Source organism: Meleagris gallopavo, chromosome 22 (genome assembly GCF_905368555.1).
Source record: "Meleagris gallopavo chromosome 22, MGAL_WU_HG_1.1, whole genome shotgun sequence".
In the NCBI taxonomy this organism is placed as follows: Eukaryota; Metazoa; Chordata; class Aves; order Galliformes; family Phasianidae; genus Meleagris; species Meleagris gallopavo.
Window position 1 is genome coordinate 7,906,880 of NC_139425.1, and position 15,671 is coordinate 7,922,550.

Sequence of the window (15,671 nt, forward strand, 5' to 3'; positions counted from 1 at the left end):
CCCTGACCTAGGGTGTGTGTGTTTCTGCCTTTATATAATTTGTTCTGTTTGCCATACCCAAACTCAAATCTCTGTTCCACTTTAATTTTCCCCATTTTCCACACTAACCTATTTTTCTTCCTCTTCACTCCTTTTTAAGACTGTAGGCTTCCCTGGTTATTTTTCCCCCTGCCAAATTCTAAAATGTATACAGCAGCATAAAAGAAATTACCACCTCTTTCAGATACTCATCTGAGGTACCTCTGCTACTGAGGTAATTAATTACAAAAGTATCTTCCAGGGACAGGCCAATTAATGGCCACTATGATTACAACTAAAATTCCATACGGTTACACACCTCTCCTTAACTGTGAGCAGCTTATGCCACGTTTGTGCATTGTTATCATATTGTCTCCTTTCAGGATCCCCATTGTTGTTTTGGTAAGGGATGTACTGTCATTATATATATATATATATATGTACATAAACTTGAGAATATAAACCAGAAGAGAAAGTTCTGCTGTTCTACCTTTGGTTATACTATCTGTCCTAACATCATGTTACCCATTTTTTGTGTCTGCCTCTGAACTCAGCATTTATTATTATTTTTATTGTTGTTATTGTTATTTCTCCCTCTACCTTTTCTCAGTCTGAACAGTTCCACATTCTTAAAACAGATACTCCTCATATAAGGAGGCTACACGAGTCTTTTCATCAGGGAAGATTTCAATCAATACTTCGCCCAGCGAAGGGTACCATTTACTACAACAGTAAGAAGGGATCTTTGGCTCCGTTGTACCTCATGCTGAGATAAACACCTACAGGCAGGCTGACCTCAAAGGCCAACCTTATTTCCAGAATATAGCTCACCCAATCCACACACATACAGACAGAATCCTTTATATTTTATCTTTTAGCAACCGTCTCCAAGCTGAGACGCTGAAAATCGAACAGGAGAAAGTCTGCACGTTTGTCCGCAGGAGAAAGCAAGGAGGAAGGCGCGTTCCGCGTGCAGCCGAGGTCAGAGGGCAGCCGCAGAGCCGCGGTGCGCGGTGCGCGGGAAGCGGAGCTTTGTGTCGGGGAGCCGAAGCCGCGGTCTGCAGGCGGTGCCTTTGGTGCGGCAGCCGTGTAACCGAGGGACGGCCGTGCGCAGCCCCACCGAACCGCGCTTCACAGCGGCTCCCGCCGTGCCCTCTGCAGCTGCCGCTTATGAACCCCGTTCGTTTGCCTCGCTCAAATCGCCGAGATGCGCGCACTGCGACCCGCCGTCTTCACCTCCTGCAGCTGCCTGCCAGATGTCCGAGCTGACCGCAGATGGCCGAGAGGGGCTGCGACAGTCCCCGGGGAGCAGCGCTGAGGGCTCCCAGCCCGCCCGCCCGCCTGCCTGCGGGACCCCGCACCGAACAAAGCTCGAAGCTGCGCCTGCGGCGCCGGCACGGCACCGGCACAACGCCGGCACGGCACAACGCCGGCACGGCACAACGCCGGCACGGCACAACGCCGGCACGGCACAACGCCGGCACGGCACAACGCCGGCACGGCACAACGCCGGCACGGCACAACGCCGGCACGGCACGGATGGAGCGGAGCGCCGACCGTCCCGTGCGCACACAGCGACGGGACAGCTGAGGTCGGGACGGCTGGGGGCCGCCTGCGGTAAAGCGGGAGGGGCTTCCAGCGCGGGAAAGCTTCCCTCAGGCGGAGCCAGGCTGCGGGGGAAGCTGTAGGCGATCCACTGAGGCTCCGTAACAAGCCCTCACGGCTCGGCCCCGTCACCGCACGGCTCCGCCCCGCCGTCCCCGGCCGCGGCGGGAAGGCCGCGAGCTCTCGCCTCACCTCGCCTCGCCCCGCCCCGCCCGCGCGCACGTGGCAGCCCCTGTCACGTGACGCGGGCTCCGGGTTTCCCCCCTCCTCCCCACGCTCCCTCCCCTCTCCTCCCCGCACCCTCCGCGTCTGACCCCGTCTCCCGTCTGGTCAATAGCGGGCGGTAATCGCGCATGCGCGGCGCTCCCGCAGCACGCCCCCGCTCCGCGCCCCCCGCAGCCCGTCTCCCTCCGCCCTGCATAAGGCGCGCGCGGCGGGGCTCCCGTCTCCGCAGTGTGCGTGGGCGGGCGCTGCAGCCACCCGCGCGGCCGCGGCCCCTCGGAGCGCCGCCATGAGCTCGGGGACCCCGTATATCGGCAGCAAGATCAGCCTCATCTCCAAGGCGCAGATCCGCTATGAGGGCATCCTGTACACCATCGACACCGAGAACTCCACCGTGGCCTTGGCGAAGGGTGAGCGCGGCCCGGGCCCGAGGGGAGCGGCGGGGCGGAGCGGGGGTGCGCGGGGCCGAACAATGCGGCCGGGCGCTCCTGCGGGCCGCGGCCGGGGCGGGCTGCGCGGGGCCGGGGGCGGGAGCGGCTCGCCTCCAGCAGCGCGGGCTGCCGGTGAGTCAGCACTGGAGGCCGCGCGGGCGGGCGGGCGGGGGTTCCCCCCGAGGAGATCCGCCGTCCGCGTGAGGTTCCCTTCCTCGCTAGGAAAGCAGCCTTGCCGCGGCCGTTCCGGCTCTCCGCGCTCACGGAAAATGAACGCGGCGTATCGTTGCTCGGGCTGCCTTTCCCAGCGCGGGGCCCGGCGGGTTACGGCAGAGCCGCGGCGGCCGCCTTTGTTCGTGCCCGGATCGATATCCGCGCTGCGAGGCGCGATGCCCGCACGTGGGCACGGAGCTTCGCACCCGGCGCCGCTCCGTTCCCCTGCAGGAACGGCGATGTGCGTCTGGTTGGCTGGTGCGATTTGGAATCGATGGCCACCTGTGCTGGGAGCTCCTGTGTTTGCTATCAGAAAAGCCTGCTCTATCTTGTTTAGTCTCTCGGGCAAGGTCTTGGTTTTTATACTGCTTTTGCTGCGCAGATTGGCTGTTCCAGCTAATGTCTATCGGTTGTTCCTTTCCCCGAGCTTTGTCTTTCTCTGCTCTGTGAGTTCAGGCCTTCGTGGTAGCCTTCGACAGCCCATGAGGATCGTTCAGAAGCCAAGTACCTTTTGTCTTTCGCGTCTGTCTGCTGGAATTATTGCCTGTTTCTCAGCTCTACTTTAGGCAGCCTATGCCACGACCTGAAATTTCAGTGTCAAGATGTTGGTATGATACTGGACACGAGCATTTGTCTAAAGCTTAAAATGGGCATTATCTCAAATTTCCACAAATTAATCTCTCCAAGGCTCTAAAAGCAGCTATTTCCAGACACGAAGCACCAGCTTGTGGGAAGGATGCAATTCCTTCACTGCATGCACAGCAAGGCCTTCAGCCTTTGCTCAGCAGAAAGCAGAGCTGGTTTCACACGTAGCTCTGGCTTCCATGTAATGCTGCTGCAGAGCTGAAGTGCTGTGTTTTAAAGGTACGTGTGATTAAAATGCTTGATGGTGTGGGGAAGCACACGCTTGATATAATATTTCTGGCAGCACTTGTATTTATTGGTCTCTTAATGTTCACTTGTGAAGAACTGGAGTTTTAAAAAGTAGTTACAGTACATGGAAAATGCATTTTTCTTTCATTTGAAAGTGCTGCTTTAAACTTCACGGTGCAAAGGCTGGTTGTAGCTCAGAGGGTTTTTTAAAATCAGAGACTTTGTATCAAGATTAGTGTCAGTATTATGAACATAACTGTGACAGTCATGTCAACACAGTGAGCAGCAGTTGGAAACGTGAGATCTCCAAGGGGTTGGGAGCACTGAACTATTGATGTGTAGTCAACACTGTCTAGATAAGTAAATTGCCAGGCCCCAAATGCCAACGTTAAAGGTTCAGAAGACTTTAATATGCGCTGTATGTACTGCTCTTGTGATTATCTTCTTTTGTCATCCTAATAGCATGAAGAACAACTTGGGTTGAAACGGACTTTGGGGGAAGGAATCTGGTTCAGACTTACTCAGAGCAGGCAAACTTCAGTTGATTTGTATGTTATTCCTGTGAAATCTTGACACATGCAGCAACTCCGCTCCTTGGATAACATTCCACGTGCCTAAATGCTGCAGGAAAGCTGTTTTGTTAGATGCTAAACTTCACTTATGAACAATGGCTACAATGCAATACACAGTTACCCTCCTGTTCTTAGTGAGTGCCACTACCTTACTCCCTGTTCTGCACAAGTCTGAAGGAATTCTAGATTTTAGGCAGGAAATATCTGTGTAAGAGTTGTTTTCCAGACATCCACTCACTCCTCTTCTGCCTCCTGACCCTTTAGTGGTTGAGCTCTACAGAGTCCTGCGTGTGAATACAGGCTGTTGTAAAACACTAGCTGTGGCACAGCGTGGGATTGATTTCCTGTTCGTCTGTAAACAATAGTCACTGTAAGTCTTCATGGGAGACAGCCCTTCAGACCTCCACAGAAACTCCAAGCTGTGCTTTGTCCTGTGCCAGAAATCATTAAACACTTCAGATACAGGGAGTGGGTGTGCTCCACTCCTGGAGGCCTCACAAATGCCATTGCTGCTGTTTTGTCTACAATAAGGACATCGTTTTTCTACCCTTCTAGTTACAGACCTTGGGAGCAGGCAACTGAAAGGCTGCCTGAACAGCTCTGGACTTTACAGCTCATGTGTTTCTCTACCTGGAAGCCAGCAGGCTGATCCTGGTGCTGAGAGAAGTCGTGTTTTGAGCTAGCTGTGGGATTCTGCAGTAGCTCCTGGGTAGCTTTAGCATATGCTGCCATGAGCTGTATGCTGTAATAAGCTAATCTTGAACAAGAATATCAGTGGTATGGTTCGTGTCTAAAAGTCTGTCAGTATCGCTTTCAGTTGATAATCTGCTTCTAGTTGACTGGGTTGCAGCTGTAACATGATCAAACAGCAGCTGGAGAGCTAAAATAACGTAGAGTTTTTATACCATAGTTACTAATGGAAGGCTGTGTTTAAGGAAAGCAACTGACAGTTTGTTCTTGCACCAGTTAGGTATGAGCTGAGGTGCCAAAGAGCAACAGTGAAGTGGACAGTTTGGCATTGACCTGCTGTACACTGAGCTAATGCTCCTTGTAAGCTCCTCTCCACATGGAACAGATGAAACCTGAAGAGTGCTTGCAGCATTAGCTGCTGCTTTTAAGGAAACCACCTGAAGGCATCTCCTCATCTGAGGACTGCTTCTGATGAGTATTCCCACCTACAAAACATCAGCACCCGTGATAAGTCAGTTTGCCTGCAGGATGCTGGGAATGCTAAGCAGTGGGGTTGAGTTGCTCCAATTCTTGCTACCCTTTATCTGAGGGAGCTGCAGTGCCTCCCTGTCCACTATCATCCACCTGACAAGGCCGTCTGCACTTATCTTTCCTGCTGTGAAGTGGGAGCTGCAGCTGGCTGGCACAGGACTGCAGGCTGTGGTACAGCAGGCCTTTGCAAAGGGGCTGTTCAGGATGGAGTTTGTAAAGGTACTGTCAAACTCAGCGTCTCCTGACTGCAAGTTTGAATGCTTCTCTGGTAGCCTGTTAGAACTGGCTGATGCAACTCCAGTCTGGAGCTCTTCCACTGCCAAAAAGCATATATCAAGGTAATATGTGCTGGTGCTTATCTGAACTGGCAAAGCTTCATAAAGGCAGAGAACTATGCTAGCAGACTTGATAGACTTCTGTAAAGTGTAGAAGGAAGTCTCTATACATGTAGATCATGCTCATTCTCTAGTCTGTTTCATACTCCAGTGTTTAATGTGAGTGCCACTTGTTTTCCTGCACTAACAAAGTAGAAAGTCTGAATCTGACCTCCTCCTGTTTAATGGATTGAGTTAATTTATGCTCCTCCCTGGTAGGCACACAGTCAATTACAGCCTTCTTTCCCACTGTAAAGTGGAGCATCATTCTGGTTAGTACCTGCTCAAGTGCTCTGATAGCTGAGGCTCAGTGAAGCTTCAGTAGGCCCTAAGGTTTAGAATAATCACTTAAAGCTTTCTAAATATGAAACCAATGGCATAGAGAGAATTTAAATAGGAAGCTCTTATGCAGATAGACAATTTGTTATTGATAAATATGAAAACAAAGGTATGGATTTGAGCTCTGAAGCCACTGAGGAACTTTTCCCTGCTGCTTCAGAGGCCTCCCTCATTGTCTGTTGTGGCGGCGGTTGTCTCATGTTGGATGTGTATGTGGGACAGGATCTGGGAAGGAGGGATGACTATGGCAGTATAGCAGTGTGGGGAAGTCCTCAGTTTTGCAGTAGACCTCTTCATTCCAATGGTTTATCATCTTGGCTTTTGCAGATTGTGAACAAATCTATTTATGCAGGGTGCTAGATTTGGTCTTTGGGAACAGATGTGTGGATATGGGGGGCTGGGATTCTAGAGGTAAGCTACTTTTTTTGTTACTTTTGGCAGGCATTGTAGGAGTACTTCCTAATTTTCTAAGTATTAACTTGTATAATGTTGCAAAGATAATGCTGAACTAATGGCAATCTCTCTAATGCTGAAGTGCGATCCTTTGGTACCGAAGACCGGCCCACAGACAGACCTGCTCCTCCAAGGGAAGAAATCTATGAATACATTATTTTTCGAGGAAGTGACATCAAAGACATCACTGTCTGTGAACCTCCGAAAGCTCAGCATACCCTGCCACAGGATCCTGCCATTGTTCAGGTAAGTTAGCCTGCAGTGTAGATAGATGTGGTGAAACACTGATAAAAGGCTGCATTTTGGTATCAAATTATAAAAATGGAGTCATTGTCTGCAGGAATCTTCAGATTTTTGGAAGCATTCTGAATTGCATTTCAGTGTTTAAAACAATGGTAGTAAGACTTCAGCTAACAGAACTGCAGCTAGTGTACTAGCTGAGAATGCAGGTAAAGACTGCAGTGTTTGCTTGAGTGGTAATAGTGCTGTACTTGAAGTAAAGAATCACTGCCAAAGCAAGCTGACTTCTGGACACTGTAAATGGAAATGTGCTTTGTCTTGTTACAGTCTTCACTGGGCTCTGCCTCTACATCATCCTTTCAGCCACATGTGCCTTACAGCCCGTTTAGAGGTATGCCACCTTACAGCCAACTTGCTGCCAGCTCTTTACTTAGCCAGCAGTACGCAGCTTCATTAGGTTTAGGTAAGTAAAAGCGTTCTTTGCTAGAATAAAGGTACAGCCTTTGTATGCAGCTACACTGGAGCCACATAGCAGTAACTGATAATGAATTCCATACTGAATGTCAGGCTGCAAGAAGCAGTGAATAAGTAGTTAAAAACTTTGCAATGATCTTATAGCAAGGAGGCCCATCTTTCACTTATACACGTGTACCCAAGAAAGAAACTAAAGAGCTGAAGCTTCTCTCTGAAAGTAATATGAATAACAAACAGTTGAGGTCAGTTCATTTCTGGTCTGACATAGCTCACATGCGCAACCCATGTGTGAAAAGAGCTTGTGTTCCAAAAGAGAACTAAATAAGCTGCTCTAAAGCTGTTCTAGAGATTCTTGTATCTCTTTCCAAGTCCTCCAGATGTTACACAACCTTGTATCTTATCCATATATCTTTTTGCTTTCTCTTCTTCCCTCTATCTCTTTAGAGAAATTGGTAAGCCCTCCAGCATCAGCAGCTGCTTCCAGTCCTAGTTCTTCTCCGTCTCCACAACCTGTTTCAGAGCCTGACATGTCTTCAGAGCCCCATCAGCTCTCTTCCAAGGGTAACAGCAGTTTGAGGACTCCAAATATTTGGAAGAACTGCATGGCACTTCAAAATATGTTCTTGTTAACCCCCTCCTAGAATGATAGTACTTACATGGGTAATGCTAGTGAAATGAGTTTGTTCTTGGCTGTTGTTGCTTTTCATCACACGAAGTATTACTTCCTCCTGCTCTAAAAGTATCATTTAGAGAGGCAGGAGAATGGAAAAAGTAAAGAACTGTGGATCCTCCTGTGTAAGTATCAGGAGAGGGCTGACATTTAGGGATGTTGTGCTGCATACTCCCTAGGAGTATGTGTTGGCTTAGGCATTAGGCAGGGAATTAATTGGCCTTTCCTAGAAAGCCAAGCACACTGCTTAAATCATGGGTGGCCTTACTACTCAAAAATAAACAGGCTAGTAGAAAATTCAGGAGTATTACTGTAATTTAGGAAACTTCAGGATATGTTTCATGCATGATGGGGCAATGTACCTTATAAAGATTGCCAGCTAGTAAGGCATAACTAACAGGGAACAATTTTAGTTGTGGTAAGCAGAGGTAACATAGTTCTGGGTGCTTGCTTCTGTGCTTAAGAACCTTTGAAGGAGTTTGAGTAGAGATAACTAGACTGACCCATCTTCAGAACAGAGAGACCAGGTGCAGCCTGCATTTAAACATGGTAATTAGTTTAATCTGTTTTTAAATTAGCATGTATGGTTGTGTTGGCATGAAACTTTCTGCTTTCTGTTTGGCCATCTGTCTGCATATGCTTTCTCAATTTTCTCACTAAGCTTTGAAACTTTTGTTGAACTTGCACAGCAGCTTTGTCCTCCTGAATAATCCTTAGGCTGTGTCTGTCTTCCTTGCAAGTTTTCCAGGTGTACATAACTGGGAACCTGCATGATGTTACCTACTGGGTATGTCTCATGTGGACTTGGGTGACCCAGAAGTGTCAGTGGCTTGGTTTGTGTGTACTCTTCAGCTTTTTCACTTTTCTTGCTCTTAAAGTGTATTCAGTTAAAGTTTGCTTCCAAGCAGTTCTTATGCATAACTCCAAAAGCCTGTAGCTCCAAAACTTCTGATTAAATCTAGAATGCAGTATTTCTTCTGAGTACTGAAGACTGTCACTTTCTAAAATAAATGGTGTAAGGTATACCAAACCATGAAAAGTATTTACATGTTTTGTAGTGTGAATAAATAAGCCTGGATGGAAGAGCAACAGAAGTCTTGGGTAACACTTTGGCCTTGACCAAGAAGGAATTTAAAAGGGTAACTTTGAGATCTGGTCTGGTTTCAGGTTTTCTTTGTCTGAAAGCTAACAATAAGCAATGACAGTACTTCAAGTAGTCAAAGGGCTTCTAAAAAAAAAAAAAACTGCTTACAAAATGGGATATATAGCTGAGGTGACAAGGCTTTAGCAGCAAACTTTTTTTTTTTTTTTAGACAGACTGGGGAAGCTTTCTGGAGCAACTTCAAAATGGTCATGTTTTGCTTCAGATATAATGTAAAGTACAATCTTGCATAACCAGAGATGCACCTAGAAATTTGATTTTTCTTATCAATTCTCTATAGGAGACTGACCTGGCTTGTTTATCTGAAGTGTCTAATTTGATTTAAGAAATAAACGGGTAGTTTTTCTGATGTAAGGCTCTGGATTTGTGAGCTGAGAACTATGGCAGTAGTGCTTTCCCTACGTGCCACTTAAACGTAGCTTGTAATGATAAACAACCAAGGTTTTGAATGACTGTGGTCGATGTTTTCTCCATAGAAGTGGGTAGGGTTTGAGTAACACTGGCGTGCATTCTGAGGAGCACTTAGTCATTGCAATTCTTTCCAGGTGCTGGCTTCCCTTCAGTTCACCCCGTCCGCAAAAGCCCCATGGTAGAGCAGGCTGTCCAGACCGGCCCCGTTGACAACATCAATTCACAGAAGCCACTTCCAGTGAAAGTAACTCCAGGGGTGCAACGCAACGGCCGGCAGGTTCCACCGAGCAGCACCAAGACAGCTGGTATGTATGGACTGCTTTAAAGTGCTGTTTTCCAGCATCATTCAGAGGTTCGTAGCAAGGCCAGACTGCTTCGGTCTTGTTCTTGTGTGCCTTGAAGTTTCTTTCTTGTTCAGTAGATACAGTTCCGGCAACGCCTGTACAGACCCAAGGGCAGGTGAATGATGAAAACAGAAGGCCTCAAAGGAGGAGATCGGGTAGGTTATTCTGACACTAGACACTTGTTTATAAAGGCAAATACTGCTGCATCAGTGAAGTGTTATTGGACAGAAGATTAAGACCAAAGAAAGGCTTCGTAAGTCTTTGGCCATGTAGGGATGGTTCCCCAACAAAGTAAGCTCTGGAGCCACAGAAATACAGAACCACCAAAATTCTGGTGTCCTCTGGGCACTGGAGGTAAATTGTTCTTTTAAAAAAAGAAATCGACAGCAATAACTGGATTGCTCTGAAACCTGTTGTGTCCTTACTGGGAAGGGCAGCCTGTTTAAGATATCTAGTGTTCTTTCAAATTAAAAGAACTATGGAGTCATTGCTTCTCTAGAATGAAGCTTTTTATCTTGAGATGTCTATTTAAGCATAGGTCAAAGGAAAGTGAAGCTAAGTTCAACTAGGCATCCTTGCCCAAACAAAGTGAGAAAAGGCAGGAAGCGGAAGTTGAGATTAGCTTTCAAACTAGTTTGAAGGCAGTGCTGTGAAAGGGAGGCTGTAAGTTTGTTGGTGTGTTTTTTCTTTCCAAAAAGAAGCTGATAGTTTCTTTGTGTGGTTTCTGCTTTACAATTAAGTATGTGTCCCTTTGTGGGCAGCTGAGTCTTAGGTAGGTTTTCCAAAACCAATGAACTGTTCATCCCAATCATGACAGGTTTGTGGACCAGTTACAGTAACATGTTAGCAGATGAATAGCAAATAGAGCTGATAGCCCCCGTGCCTTTCCCTCAGCTTTACTTGACCTGTTGCTCTTACTTTCTCTTTTCCAACTGAAAGAAAAGTTGGGTGTGTTATGTTTTAGTGGTAAGGCTGACAGCAGGAATGCTTTTCAGAAAGTTAAAATGTTGCTGTAATATGTTTCCTATAGCCAAGTTCAGAAGTTACTTTCAAAGAGGTGTGACCTAAGCATGCGACTGGAAGCCAAGATTCTGAGTTCTAGTCTTGGTTTCCTCTGGTCTTGAGCAAATCATTTAACTTCCCTGCACATTACCAACTGTTTAAACTCTCCTGCTTTCAGGAAACAGGGGAAACAGGAGAACCAGAAATCGCTCTAGAGGACAAAACAGACCAACTACTGTGAAGGAAAATACAATAAAGTTTGAAGGTGACTTCGACTTTGAAAGTGCAAATGCACAATTCAACAGAGAGGAACTTGATAAAGAATTCAAGAAGAAACTAAACTTTAAAGGTTTGTAGCTTCTTTAAATACGAATTGCTGAGCTAGTAGTAAGCCTTGCATAGACAAACTCATTCTGAGAGATTGCATCATTACGTGTGGCAGCATCTCAAATTTTGTTTGAAGGACCAAGAGAGCAGATGGGTCTTTAGTGTGCCTCAAAGAAGTGTAATGCATTTTATTATCTTCAGATGACAAAGCGGAGACAGAGGAAGAGAAAGGGGACCCTGGAGTGGCAACTCAAAACAATGATGGCAATGCAGAGGAGGACCTTCTGGGACCCAACTGCTATTATGATAAATCCAAGTCTTTCTTTGACAACATCTCCTCAGAACTGAAGTCTAGGTGAGTATTTCTTTAAGCTTGGTTTTTGTTTTGGGTTGGTTTTTTTTGCTGCCTTAGCCATAATTCACCATAATTCAAGTTGCACCAATGTAACATGGTGCAACTTCCTAGAAGTCTCAAAATGCAAGAAGAAAATGTGAGGAAATCAAAACAGGTTTTAGAAGGGAGTATGGTCACACACTTGATGCATCACTGATATTACCAAGCTTCATGCAGTGAGACCAAACAAAAAGCAGTAAGTTCAGTTGCACTAATACGTTTCCCTCAACTAGGATACAAGGATCACTAGTTGTCAGATAGCATAGTTGATGTGGAAGGAACCAACAAAGATAAGCGTCCAACTGCCTAACCTCTTCAGGGCTAACAAGGAGATGAAGCATGCTGGTAAGGGCACTGTTCAAATGGCTCCTGAACCCTGACTGACATGGAGCATCAACCAGCTCACTAGGAAGCCTGTTTCAGTGCTTGACCACCTTTCTGGTGAAGACAGTGTCATTAGAAGTCTTGCCTGGCATGGGTGTAAGCTGTTCCCATGTCCTGTCATTGATTATGAGGAAGAAGAGAGAGTCTGTGCTCTTATTTTCCCTCCTCAGGAAGTTATGGAGAGCAGTGGGGTTACTTGGTCTCCTTGTCTGCATGCTAAACAAGCAGGGCCTCAGCGTTTCCTCATAGGATGTGTCCTTTGGCCCTTTTACCAGCTTTGTCCCTTGGGTGCATTCAAGTATCTTAATGGTTTTATATTGTGGAGCCCATAGTTGCCAATAATATTGAAAGTCAGGCTGTGCCAATGCTGAATGCAGTGGGGGAATCACCTCTTCTGGCTGGCTGTGCTGTATTTAATGCATCCCATTCTGTTTCCTAGTCCTGACTTTGAACCCATAGAATAAAGTGTTTAAAATCACATTTGTGGGAGGAGGCAACAGAATCATGCTGTGCTGAAGATGGTGCAACTTGCAGACAGGAGCAAGCTAAGCCTGGAGTTTGGGCAGGTCTGTCTGTAGAAACATCAGACTAAGTACTGCAAATATTAACGAAAGGCTTCATCTGCTGCTCTGTCTTTTGGTGGTATGAGCAGCCTGATGAAGTTAAACTTCCCTTTAATGTCAGCATGTAAAATTCCCTTGGTGTTTCTGCTTCCTTTTAGCAAAGCTTTCTTCCAGGTGTTTACCGTAAGGCAGTATTTGGGGGTAAGCAAGTTCTGGATAGGAATTAGGACTGGTGCTGTGGAGGTGTTCCAGTAGCTGAACCTCAGCTGTGACAGGGCTGCCTACCTAGGAGTCCAGAGAGGCTTCATGGGATTCAAGTTTGTGTTTGCCAAGAAAACAAAACTGGGTGTGAAATGCTACCAAGTCCTCATTCAGTCATATTTTAAGTCTTTCCATTGTTCTCTGGTCTGGAAGTAGCATGTGAAAGCCAACAGCTGTCACTTCTAAAAAGCCCACATTTAGCAGAGGAATTGAATTAGTGTTTTCATACTGCAGCAGCTCTTGTTGTAGTTCTAGTCAATAAAATAGGGCTCTTGAGGCTTCCTATCTGAGTGAGTTGGGGGTTATTTAATGTTTATATTAAATCTGAATGCCGTCCCATTCAGTTCCAGACGCACCACGTGGGCTGAGGAAAGGAAACTCAATACTGAGACGTTTGGAGTGTCGGGACGGTTCCTTCGTGGCCGCAGCTTTCGTGGTGGGTTTCGAGGTGGAAGGGGTAGCGGAGCAGCAAGGAGGAACCAAACCACTCACAGAGCTGGTACTGGCAGAGTGTAACTTCACAGGTAAGCTACATTTTCTGTTTAGCCATTAATAACTGCTCTCCCTTAGCAGAGCGTGTTTCTTATCCCTTACCTGAGCTGTCTGCACAACCCCCTCTTGCTCTCGGTCCTGCAGGCAAATGAACAGTAGTTCTTTATCATCTCTTGTCTGTTTATCCATCTTTCTAAGTGATGGAAGGAAATACAAGCAGTTCTAACATGTTGATTGATCTGTTGGTTCCTGGGGCTCACCTCTGCAAAAACCAAGAGCTGTTTGTTTCAGCTGAGACTTTGTAGCTAAACATTTTAATTGATATGTAGGTAGAACTTTTGCTTTTTCTTGGAGCAAGTCCTCTGGATATCAAATCTAATTCTATCTTTTTCCTTTATAGGTTCTAACATCTCTCCTGAGAGGATGAAAATGTACATAGAAAACAACTGACTGCTGCACTAATGTGGGAAAATGGTTCATATTGTTTACCGTCTCAGCTCAAATGACAGAACTTCATGTACTACTGCTTATATTCTGGACTTACTTTGGACCAGCAACAGTCAGCTGGAATATTCTTTGGAAGAGGGAATGTGTTCAGGGGTACCTTCTTCAGGGTGTCTTTTCGTTTGTTTTTGTTTTTTTAAGTGCAGATTAACTTACATGGTTCTTCTTTCGGGTCTCTCAAAGGCTGCTATAGTCTAAGCTTAAGTCAGACTCCTTTTCTGAACCCTGAAGAAGTTAAATCATGGTATTTTAACATGGAACCAAAGCTCACTTGAAATAAACCAGCTAACTTGTTTGTTCTGAGTAACCAAATGGATTCTTTGGTGCTGCTGGTCTTACTGTACTCAGCAGCGTGTGTGGAGTAGCACTTGGTATCTGAAAGAATGGACTCCTGGTGCTGAGGAGTTACGTGTATTGTCACTTGGGAATACTGGATTGTTGCTCATGTAGTGGTGTAAAATGACTGTACGACTGTTTGTTAGCCAGCACTAATGTGGAGGTACTGCAGGCTCTGCAGAGCTGTGCCTCCCTCGAGTTGAAGGGTGCTGGGCACTCCTCCACGGCTCGGAATTCTGCGGGGTCAGGGGGTGATGGAGTGCAGAGTGCTGTGCCCCAGCAGGATGGGCAGCAGGCACTGCTGCTTGTGTGCTCAGAGTGAAGAGCCCCTGGCAGCAATTGGCTGCCTGGCAAGGAGCCTGGAGCGCCGGCTTCTTGCCTTGCTTTGTACCTTGTTCATATAGTGCTAAATGCAAACAGTTTTCTGTACACTAGTAGACTGTGGTGGAACACTATGGAATGTTTTCATTAAACTAGGAATGGGGAGTCCATATAATGAAGCTTAACAGATGGGCATGTTTAATTTTTCCTCTGTACCCCCATACTGTAAATAGTTTAGTTTTTTCTTTTGTTTTTAAAATCTGTATGTGGGGAGAGGGGCTGGGAGGGAAGGGGTTACATTTGTTTGCATGAATAAGTGGGTTAAATTGCTTATAAGCATGTGTCCCTTTTCTGTTGGTAGGGAATTTTGTTGAAAAAGCACCTTGATGACTGAACCCCGTACATAGCTAGAATTTTTTAGTTATGCATTGACTTAGGTTACTGTAAGAGCTTGGATTTATTTTTGTAGGACTTTATTGCTAAGAATTAGAACATAGCAGTGGGGCTGCTCTTTGGAGTAATGTAAATTGTAATTAAAATAAACATGTAAATGTTTGATGTTTTCCTGCTATTTTGTTCTGCGTGCAGCTTGGCAGCATCTGTCCGTACAACTTGTTGGAGCCCCAGGCAGGGCTGAAATCTAAGAGGAAACTGAGCTGGCCTGGAAAGAGGTGCACAGTGTTTAAGAACGCTGCTGAAGGCTCTGCTACAGCTGCTACATCATTCCTGTCAACCTGTGCTCCCTGGGGAAGTCTGAGTATCCATCTGAAGGAACGTTGCTGTTCACAGCACCCACAGCTCACAGCCGGCAGTGGTACAGCTCAACCAGTTTGGTTTGGGTGGCAATACTTCTGTTTGGTGGCCACAGATCCTTTTAGGAGCTGGGCTTCTACCAGCAGATAGTGTGAGTGCTGACAGCAGGGCTTGCAGCAGCCCCCAGGTAAGCTCCTTTCTCCAATGGCAAAACAGCTTCTATGACACTACAGCATGAAGGTGAAACTGCATTGCCTGTCAACTGCTGAGTGCCTCTACAATTTTTGTGTGGCTGTGGTGAAGTGAGAAATCAACACCAAGTTCAATACCACTCTTTATTATTAAGGCACTAGTTCTTTGTTCTAGATTCAGTGTCAGGCCTGCTGGGCATAAATACCACAGCCTCTGTGCAGTACTGTACCTGGATCGCTGATCTTGTAGAGAAGAGCTGTCAAGGGGCAGCTTCCTAAAACAGGAAACAACAGCAGGAAGGCACAACTTCCCCCTTCCCCAAAAGCTTTAACCCCTGTGCTTGAGTGTGAGCAGAGGACCAGGACAGGCTACTTGGAGCTGCCTCAGACTGCAGATGGCTACTGGAAGTAAAACTTGCTATCTGGATACACAGCCACCTGCCCATGGGGCTTCATTTTATACATGTTGTTATTAATTGTATGGTGAATAAACTGCACACAGCAGTGACTCTGGTGTGCAG

At 46.5% G+C, this 15,671-nt stretch overlaps 1 protein-coding gene across 6 annotated transcripts; it reads left to right on the forward strand.

Moving 5' to 3' along the window:
• The first annotated feature begins 1,895 nt into the window (after positions 1–1,895).
• LSM14B (LSM family member 14B) lies at positions 1,896–14,761 on the forward strand. 6 transcript variants are annotated; one of them, XM_085241688.1, is made up of 10 exons: positions 1,896–2,255; positions 6,404–6,567; positions 6,889–7,024; positions 7,480–7,596; positions 9,413–9,583; positions 9,700–9,777; positions 10,803–10,973; positions 11,153–11,306; positions 12,898–13,077; positions 13,446–14,761. In XM_085241688.1, the coding sequence occupies exons 1-9, from the start codon at positions 2,135–2,137 to the stop codon at positions 13,067–13,069; spliced, it is 1,284 nt and encodes a 427-aa protein (XP_085097814.1). In that variant the 5' UTR covers positions 1,896–2,134; the 3' UTR covers positions 13,070–13,077; positions 13,446–14,761. The 6 variants fall into 6 exon arrangements, with proteins under 6 accessions (XP_085097814.1, XP_085097815.1, XP_085097817.1 ...); XM_085241689.1 differs by having other exon boundaries at positions 6,889–6,952; positions 9,697–9,777; XM_085241687.1 differs by having other exon boundaries at positions 1,897–2,255; positions 9,697–9,777.
• Positions 14,762–15,671: the final 910 nt, after the last annotated feature.